The sequence below is a fragment of the Oryzias melastigma genome, linkage group LG3 (assembly GCF_002922805.2).
Source record: "Oryzias melastigma strain HK-1 linkage group LG3, ASM292280v2, whole genome shotgun sequence".
NCBI lineage: Eukaryota > Metazoa > Chordata > Actinopteri > Beloniformes > Adrianichthyidae > Oryzias > Oryzias melastigma.
In genome coordinates, this window is record NC_050514.1 from 24,458,517 (window position 1) to 24,468,882 (window position 10,366).

The 10,366-nt window shown below is 38.3% G+C and overlaps 1 protein-coding gene and 1 long non-coding RNA gene across 6 annotated transcripts in view; one reads left to right on the forward strand and one right to left on the reverse strand.

Moving 5' to 3' along the window:
• Positions 1-10,366, reverse strand: part of LOC112160548 — a 36,984-nt gene that overhangs the window by 20,817 nt on the left and 5,801 nt on the right. The gene's annotated exons all lie outside the window — the stretch shown is intronic.
• Positions 1-10,366, forward strand: part of LOC112160546 (protein unc-13 homolog C) — a gene marked incomplete in the record, with an annotated part of 136,537 nt that overhangs the window by 2,598 nt on the left and 123,573 nt on the right. For all 4 annotated transcript variants that reach the window (XM_024295164.2, XM_036211111.1, XM_036211113.1 and 1 more), the window contains 1 exon segment: positions 2,967-7,218. In XM_024295164.2, the coding sequence (XP_024150932.1) occupies positions 3,159-7,218 (4,060 nt within the window).

A 10,366-nucleotide genomic window follows, 5' to 3' on the forward strand; every position in this document is an offset into this window, starting at 1 on the left:
GTTATTTGTCATCCTTTCCTTCTAATTCTTGCATCATTACACTGTAATCGGATGATACAGGCGATATCTCACGGGCATTAGCAAGTCATTTGTGAATAGATTCCGGTAAAAAAAGAAAAGTGAACACTTCATTTGTCAAACCTTAACTTGCAGATACCAGGAAGTTGGACCTTGCAAGAGAAAGACAGCTCTTAGTTGGTGATCGACACTCATTAAACAGTACTACTCCTTCAGTGGGATTTATTCAGACAAAGCACTGCCACTATGCAGGCCAGTACTTTATGTAATTGCTGTTTCAGTGTCTGCTCTTGCAAACAGTATCAGATCCTGGATCTCATGATGAACCATGATAGTGGACAGCTCAATTTAGTACATTACAAAAAAACATATCACAAGTGCATTAAAGTGGCAGGCTGGATAGAACAATTTGCCTTAAAATGATTTAAATTAAATATTTAGTTAAATATTTGTCAAAACATAATAGTGTATTTGATGATTAAGTAAGACCCAATTAGAACTCTTCCCCTACGGCGTCTCCCTACCTCGACATTTACCCCTCCAAACAGAGAGTTATTGAAAAAAAGGGTCTTTAAATTTGGATGTTACTCCCACTCCCACACTATTGATGACGAAAATACATAGCAACACTGGTTTTATAACTTAAAAAAAATCATGTTAAAACAAAAAACCATTACTTACATTTAAGTGTAAAATTTTGTACATCAGAACACATCTAAGTGAAAAAAAGTGCGTGTCCTCCACGCCATAGAGTGAAATGAACACCCTCGCGGCGGAGGGCTCTGCATCTCTCTGCAGCAAGGATTAGCCTTTTAAAGAACTATTTTGGAGAGCCCATACATCCATCTTCTTCTCAGACTTCCCTCTCCCCACCCACTTCCTCCAGCTCCTCTGGTGGGATCCCGAGACGTTTCCTGGCCAACCCAGAGACATAGTCTCTCCAGCATGTCCTGGGTCTTCCCCAGGGCCTCCACCCAGGGGGACATGCCTTGAACACCTCCCCAGAAAGGCCAGGAGGCATCTGGAACACCCCTACCCCTTTATAGGGACTATTGTTTTATTGTATAAAATCACACTCAAAAGTTTTTTTTAAGGAAAAAAAAAATACTGCTTGATTAATTAAAGCTAACATAAGTTCAACAGATATATTGCAACACTTCCCATGTTTTATAGTTGCAATTTGAATAGTTTTGACGGTTGCTAATAATTGTATGTTTATTTTAGATGTTTTCAACTGACAAAAAGGTTTTGATTCAGCCAAGTCAAAAGTTTTCTAACTCTCCCTATAATATTAGGGAGTCTTTACAAATTCAATTCAAAATAATTCCTGTAAACACCCTGTTTTAATTAAATAATGCAATCTAAATAAATCATAATTTCCGGTTCCGGGCCACGAGCAGACGTGTGTCTCCAGCTCTCCTCAACTTGATATTAAGACCTGAACCGGATATTGATAATTCGTGTAGAGAAAATGGTATGGTCGAGTCGGGGTGGGATTATATAAGTTTGCTTCCTTCCACTCCCTTTCAAGCAATCTACTTTTGATTCACTAAGTGATATGTTATGTATGTATTATGACCTGATTGCTTGAAATAAACCATTTAATTCATTCATTCATTCATTCATCTTTGTAGGAGCTTTACTTAGCATCATGTGTACTGTTAAAACATCTAATTCAGATTTAGTTAAGGATTAAAACTTTTGAGAGTATTATTACACCAGTTGATTTAATATATTTCAATAGTTTATTTGTAGCCTGGTTAACAAAATAACACTGGTAGATAATACCTTGCAATTTCATTAAGAAGTTTCTCGGCACAAGCTTGGACCCCAGATTTAACAAATCATCAAGCTGTCTGGTTATTTCCATCTTACAGTGGTTAAAGGAAAAAAAATGTGTTGGCAACCAATTTTAAGATTCTGTTAGTTAATATCCTCCCACTAATCTAAGGCCAGCCATAAATGCTAGCTGTAATGTTTTGTTTCACAGCTCAACAGATATGAGCATTGCTCAGTGGTCATGAGTCTCTAGACACATCAGGGTCTAAAACCCAGAACTAATGTGGAGCAGCTGTCATGTCCTTTGTACAGCAGAACATTACTCATTTGACTCACTTCACCAGCTTCACCATAAAGAAAAATGTATTTTTCCATTACAACAAGTTTCCTACTTCTAAACTTTCTCGTTAGCTCAAGTGCAAAATCATAGAAATTAAACTAATTGAGGATACAAGTGTTCTGCAATGGAAGTGATTTCCTTCATTATTTCAATCAGTGAATACTTTCATATAATTTAATCAATACAAATCAAAAGAAATAAAATGGTAATAATGATCTTATCTTCATAACAGATGTTTTTAATCATAGAAAGTTTGGGCCAAAGTATGAAATGTCACCTTAAGCGTTTTAAAACAAGCCAGCTATTTATGTAACAAAAATAGTCCTTTGAAGTGTTGCTATGGCACAGTTTGGTGCTCTGTGGTCTCTATAGATACACAGAAGACTGTATTGTAACACTTAAGCAATTAGAATAATTGGCAAACTTGTGCTTCAGAAGCTGTAAACATCAATGCACACTCTAGGTCTATTGACTTTGACTGACAAATGCAAATATACCTAATTGTACCAACTTCATTGTCTTTTTTCACTGCCTTTCCTGAATCAACCAAACAAATGTGACTATGAAACTTGCTTAAAAAATATAAGGAGAATAATAAAATTACTTCTAGAAGCATAAAATAATCTTTCAGCATTTCAATTGATCCTAGTGTTTTTATGGTTAAACTACAGTATATATGAACATTCTTTAAGAGTACTGCCACAAGAAATTTCTGATGTTATCCTTAATGTTGAAATGCAATGACATATTGACAAATACATAGGAATATAAATGTCTAACAATATTATTTCGACAAACTTCTAAAAACTGTTTTTTTTTTCTTTTACAGAGCAATGTTTCTATTCTGGAAGAAAACCACTGGATTAAGAAAATTTCAAGAGTCTCTGCAAGGTCTGCGGTTTTAATGACACTGGGGGCCGCCTTCAGGCAAAGGTTCATTGTGCTAGGCTCATCAACCCTGCATTACCAGCCAACTTTCTCTTTTGCCCAATGAGAAAAACGGTCCACTGGATTCCCATCCATGGTTACTGTCCTAATCAAGACTGTACTATCCTATATTGAAAAGATTTGCAAAGGAATGTTTACAAAGAAATTGGCAAATCCAATAAAGAAGAAAGAAAGAAGTGAAAATAAAGAGCCCAAACTAACTGCTGATTTGCAAGCACAAAATCTGACTTTGTCTACCACTCTGAAGACAACAGTTAAAAAGATTTCCAAATGCTCTTCGGCACGTAACATATCGCTTGAAGAAGACGACGGAAAGAACGACTGTTCTTCCTTATCGCCCACTTTCAGTTATCGTGTAGCCATCGCAAATGGACTTCCAAGAAACTCTCCATTTTTGAATAATGACAGTATATTTCCAGAGGTCCTTTCTATTGACAGTAGCTACTCTGACTTCCTGAGTGAGACAAAACCTATCAGGAGATTGGATGAACATAAATCACACACTATGCCAGTGAGACGAAACAGGAAGAGCCTCATCAGCTTGGCTCCTTCTGATGGCAGTTCTGAGGGTGAACGAGGGGAGCGTTCAAGTTTACACACACTTAGGTTAGGTGCTTTACGCAAGTTAAGGAAATGGAAAAAGAGCCAAGAATGTGTCTCTTCAGACTCCGAGGTGAGCAACTGGAGGAAAACTCTTGGGATCCGCAGCAAATCTTTGGACCGTGCTGGACGACAGCAAAAGAGTTCAACTCTAGAACCTGGGTCTTCTTCAACAGGTTGCATCAGTCAGACACAGGATGTAATGGAAATGATTTTCAAGGAACTTCAAGGAATCAGCCAGATAGAGACAGAACTATCTGAACTTCGTGGCCATGTCAATGCCCTAAAGAGCTCCATTGATGAGATATCCAGTAGTGTAGAAGTAGTGCAAAGTGAGATTGAACAACTTCGCTCAGGATTTGTCCAATCCAGGAGGGAAACACGTGACATTCATGACTATATCAAACAAATTAGCTATCAGGCAAACAACTCAACCTTAAGGTTTCTCAATGTACCTGAAGAAAGATCAGAAAAAACAGAAGGTTTAATATACAAGATTCTGAAAGACAAGATGGGTTTTATAGATGCCCACAAAACAATAAAAATTGAGCTTGCTCACAGGTTAGGGCAGCAAAGAGAATGTTCCAATGCAAAACCCCGCCCAATTATTGTCATTTTTGCCACAACACAAGACAGAGATATAGTGCTGAAGAAATGCTACAAACTCAAAGGAACAGGAATTACAGTTTCAACTGACAGTCTAACTCATGACGGAAAAGAGAGAAAAGACAAAACAATGTCATTCTCACAAACCTACGAAAGCATGGATATAAAGGTGTCAGGAAAGGATAAAGTAGTGGAAAGCGATGACTGGGATTCGATGGACAGTGATAAAGAACTCGATGAATTAAGTAGAAATAAATATGCAATGGTCATTTCAAAGCCTGTTCACAAAAGTAAATCAGAGAAGAGGAGACATCATGACCATGGCAGGTCAGGAGACGAAGCAGGCTTCTCAGGCACAGTTCACTATGCTGATGACACTTACTATGATCCAGAGAAGCATGCAAAGGCTTACTACTCTGATTTGACACCAGGTTGGCTTTCTCAGAGCGACTATTCAACCCCAAAACTTAGCCGCTCAGAATCTGATTGCTCAAAACTTTGCCAATCATACTCAGAAGACTTTTCAGAAAGTCAATACTTTACACGGGCAAATGGCTGTTCTTTATTATCCTCATCAGATCAGGAGCTGTGGCAGAGAAAACAAGAGGACATGGCTTCTTCTTGGTATGCTAGCTCCAGTCATCCTGACAATCAAACCTATGAACACAACGAGGCTGAGACAACAGAAACCATTGATAGTGGGGTTAGCAATGGACTCGTCTGTATGTCTGGAGATAGAAGCCACTATAGTGGCTCCCAGGTGTCTTTACAAGGTGATCTATCACCATGGAAAGACTGGCATCATCTGGAGCAGGGAGCTGACTCTGGCTTAGAGGCTTCAATAGAGGTTAGCAGCCCTTTTGACCCATCAACCATTCCTGGTTTTCCCGAAAACATCACCAAATGTCAAGAGGTTGATTTGCAGTTTGAAGGGGATGAAGAATTCATGATGCTGGACAGAGAATCTTCTTTACCACCTATTACCACCCACATTATCCCTCCTATCACAGAGAGGGAATTGGTCAAAGGCTCTATACGGCAGTCTAAAGAGGGTTGTAAGGTAACCGCAAAGGAAAACACAAAGATAACTTCTAAAGATGCCCCTAAAGTTGCCACTAAAGGGACACATAAACAAAGTAAACTTGCTTCCAAAGAAGAAGCTACAGATATATTACCAAAGGAAAGTCCAAAGGTTTCAGCTAAAATTTCAACTAAAGTGGCAGCTAAACCAGCTCCTAAAGAGTTACCTAAAGAGATGCCAATTTCAGCTGTGAAGGAAAGCCCTCGAACAGTCCTCAAAGAGACTTCCAAAATCCCACCTAAGGAAACCGCAAAGCCTAGTGTTAAAGAAGTATCTAAAATAGCACCAAAAGTGAGTTCAAGTGAGGCAGTAAAGGTCACTTCTAAAGCTGTCCCAAAAGATAGCCCTATAATGACACCTAGAGAAAGTCCTAAACAGTCACCCAAGGAGAGCCCTAAAATAACTCCAGTTGACACTCCTGTTTTGACCCCTGACTCAACTCCTAAAGAATCACCTAAAGAATCTCCTAAAGCTGTTGCTAAAGAGCCACTACAGGTTACACCAAAAGAAAGTGTAAAAATTCCTGCTAAAGAGGTTACCAAAGAAGCTTCAAAACAAGTCCCAAAAGAAGTTGTAAAACAAGTCAACAAAGAACCTACAAAAGAGTCATCTAAAGTTGTAACTGGAGAGGTGCCCAAAATACCCACAAAAGAAGTTTCTAAGATTCCGCCTAAAGAAGGCCCAATAGTGACCCCTAAAGAGACTCCTAAAGCAACTCCAACACCACCTACTGCAGTAACACCAAAAGTAGCCTCTAAAGATATTTCAAAGGATGTCCCCAAAACAGCTCCCAGTGAAAAATTTCCTGAACTGGATGTCAATCATAGCTTTCACCAGGCCCCGAGCAAGTCCTCTAGCATGTACCGCAGTCAGAGTGAGATACGAACAGAAAAGGTGGAGGAAGTTCCCAAGTCTTGGAGCAGTAGACTTAGTATTGACTTGAGTGAAAAGTCATTTGGATTTGGTTTTGGGTCCACTCTACAGAGAGCCAAGTCAGCTCTGGAGGTAGTTTGGAAGTCTGGCGCACAGACTCCTCCTGTTCCTATTGAGGAACCAACAAACTCTTCATCCACATTTATGGGGCGCTTTCGTACTTTATCCACTTCTACTGCAAACAACTCCAGTAATAAAGCAGAAACAGATGTTCACATTGAGTCAGTACCCTATCAGAAAGAGGAAGATAAAATGGGTGATGAAGTTGAGCAACCAGTTGACAACGAGACTCACTATGTTGAAGTTATGGAACAGGTATTAGCTAACCTGGAGAACAGGACTAATGCTAATGAGACTGAAGAGGAAGATGTGCTTGCACAAGAGTGTGAGATTTCTCAGGACAATGTATCCGATGACATAGAGACTTTTCAAGACAATGATGATTCTCAGGGTAAAGAGACTTGTCAAGATGTTGAAGCCCCAACTGAATACAAAGAAATCAAAGAGGCAAATGTTCTGGAGTATGATTGCAGTTTGGATGAGCAGTATGATGAAGAGCACAGTGAGGACTATGATGCCCAGCTTACTGAGGACACAGCAGAATATGATGCAATGGTTGAATATGTAGATGTTGAAGAACAAGATGAAACGGAGGACAATGATGTGACAGAGGAGATGGAAGAGGGTGATGAGCTCCAGGAGGAGTTAGAGGAAGTAGAGGAAATAACAGAAGAGACTTTTGAGGTGGCTGAAAAAGTAGAAGAAAAGGAAGAGGACGAAAATAAAAATGTACCAGAGGAAAAGCCCGTTGAAGCACCACCCAAGAAGCGCATCCGACCCACATTCAAGGAAGCTGCGCTGAGGGCCTACAGAAAACAGATGGCTGAACTGGAGCAACAGATTCTGGCAGGAGGTATGGCTTCCTCTTTTAGTTTTGGCTGGCACAGTGACACTTTGATTCTTTGCAAACCTTTAGTCTTTTAGGTCATTCAAGTCATGTATGTAGTCAAATGTAACTTAGGTAAAATATATTTAAGATTTGTGACAGACCTGTCTTTTTATTATATATAATCAAAAATGCAAGCCTCTTACAGTGACATGCTTTCATTGTTTAATTCTCCTATGCAAAGAACTGTTGAAACTGAATCAGGTTTCCAGGCCTTTTTGCAAACTTGATGTACCTCCTTCTCACCTGTGTGGAAAACTTTTAAAAATATTGAGAGAAGGGCAATGGGAAGTAATATTTAGGACTTTCACTTAGTTGCCCTCTGCTTCTAATATCACTTTGCAGCTATCCTGGTGGCATTTTAAAGGTAGTTTTTCTTTTGGGAGAATCTAATCATGCCAAACTTTAGGTTTTGGACATTGTGACTTCAAATGTTACTTCAGTATAACCAGTTTTAGTTTGTCATGATGCAACATATTATAAAAACATGTCATTTTAGCTCAAGCAGACCTCAAAACATCCATCCATCCATCCATCCATCTTCTTGACCGCTGCTTCCCTTTTGGGGTCGCGGGGGTGCCGGAGCCTATCCCGGCTACTGAAGGGCGAAGGCGGGGTACACCCTGGACAGGTCGCCAGTCTGTCGCAGGGCACCTCAAAACATGACTACAAAAATCCAAATGTTTGTTCCCATATGCACTTATGTGCATAAATTGCTGTTGGCTTTTATCAGATTTCTTCTCATTGCTTATAGGATAATTCTTACAGTACAAATTAGTTTGGTAGTAGTTCATTTGCTGTGGCCTATGCTGGCATTTCTTCCTGTGTATTATAGTTTCAACACATGAATGCGTGATCACCAAGATTCTGAAAATGACCAGCCAATAGCCAATGGCTCATATAAATTATTTTTATCATAGAATTTGGAAGGGATTTCAAAGCCTTACTTTTTTTATTTAGAAATTGTCTTCCTAACCCTAAGAATACTTTCCCCAAATAAAAACATGACAGTCATCATCATTGTAGTTCTGGACACTTAACATATGAGTAAACTTATTAGGATTACAGATGACCAGTAATGGTTTTCATGTTCCCATTTCATAAATGTATGCAGCGAACATATATTTATATTAATCCTTAGTAAATAATACGTGACCTGAAGATGCAGATTAGTAATAATCCACACTAAATCGCATGCATACAGGCCTCATGTTGAGTTATTTCTATTTTATTATTGTCAAATCTTATATTGTTTTAGTTTCAAGGTTGATTTTTGCTTTAGTATTGTTTAGTATTTCATCTCATATCAGTGAAATATAGACTGAATAGACTCCAAACACATCATAGCTCTTTCAAATACATGATAAGCTTTTGCTGGATGTAATACAAGCAAGAATGAGAGAAAGATCTGGGAAATCACACAGCACTTCATATATAATATTTCCTGTTCTGCAGAGAAAATCCATGTGCAATGTACATTTTCTATGGTTTGATTCAATATAAATTTTACTACTGAGGCAGTAAAAACCATAAAAGTATGATTGCGCCTTTACCTTTTTTTTTTTTTTTAAGATGTATGGCTTTACTTGTTGCTAATGTGTGCTGCTCATCACACCTGTGCTCTTAGAGCTCGGTGGTAAGTCTGTGTGGGAGTTTTGGAGGGAGTTCTCTCGCCGTGCTGCCACTCTTGCCATGCCAGTCTTCAACTGGCCACAGCAGCGTCAGTATTCAGATGCTAATTCACACTCCCAAGGGCATTCTGTAACCAGGTCAGCCTTGCTTGGAATATTTATAGAGGTCTGCGGCTCATGAAGTTTGCTGTTTGCTCCTGAGGGAGCAAAGGAGGTAGACCCTCTTTATGCTTATTACACTTCTTTTAAAAGGGCTGTGGATACTTAAAATGCAGATGTAGAGAATTAAGTGTTGTATTTTCATTAAGTGACTCCATCTACTTCTGGCTGAGTCATTGTCGGAAAGATCAGAGGAAGTTTCTTCCCCCACAGCTAAACTTTGAGGAATTGTTAGATCTCATTAAGCTTAAATGAAACTGGACCCATGTGACACATCTGCACTTCTTTTAAGTGTAACTTTCCATTGGCCAAAATATTTGATGTTAATTTTTATGAGAGCGGACCATTATGTGTGGAACCCAAGTGGGGTTATGTTAGCTAGAGAGACTTCTAGGACAATCAGAGGGGTTGAGTTGAAATGACTTACAAGTGTGTTCTTAAACAGAAAAACAGATTCTGAAAACAAATGAAAAGAACAGAAAAAAACTCAGGACTTTATTAAAATACAATCAAAACAAAAGTCAGACATGGTAACAGTATGATGGTCTGAACTGCGTTGAAGATTCAGAATGTGCGTGATTGACTGCAATCAATAAAACTACATTTTCAGCATATTTTTTTATATATAAAAGGTGCTATATACTATACTATACTATATAAATTGAACACATCCAACTCTGAGAAGCATATAAATATTTTCATTGTTAAATTTGAGATCCTGTTCTTGACATAAGATCTACTCATGGAAGCTTTATTTAAGGAACTGCATGAAAAGGTATAGCAACCTTATTTTATTTCACTGTTGAAGAGTTTTTAGTGCAGGTATTGACAAATGCTGTACAGTGCAGCACAGCCATCTAATAGGTATAGGCAGCAATTACATTTTTACATGACGCCAGGTTTTGTTTTGACAGTTTTTACCTCTTAAAAAACAAAGTCATAATTTAAAACTGCATTTCTTTACTGTTTTTTTTTTTTTTTGGGGGGGGGGGGGTTAATTTTGCTAGACTTTAACATAAGGATCTAAAATATTTGAGTGTGACAAACATGCAAAAACAGTTTTAGGAAGGGGGGCAATACTTTTTGAAAGTTTTTACATTTAAAAATGTCAATATTAGTGCTGTCTAATGTAATTTTCTTACATAAAAAACACAAAAAAGTTGTTAATTCCATGTATTGTTTTTTTATACTAGTGGTTGTACCATCATTGAATGGTATATTTTCTAACTGATGCTATACACCAAACTATAAAGGCACATTAAACGAGACAAAAGAGTCAGATAAGTCTGTCAGTCAAATTTTTTTAAGTGTGTTCACAGTAACTC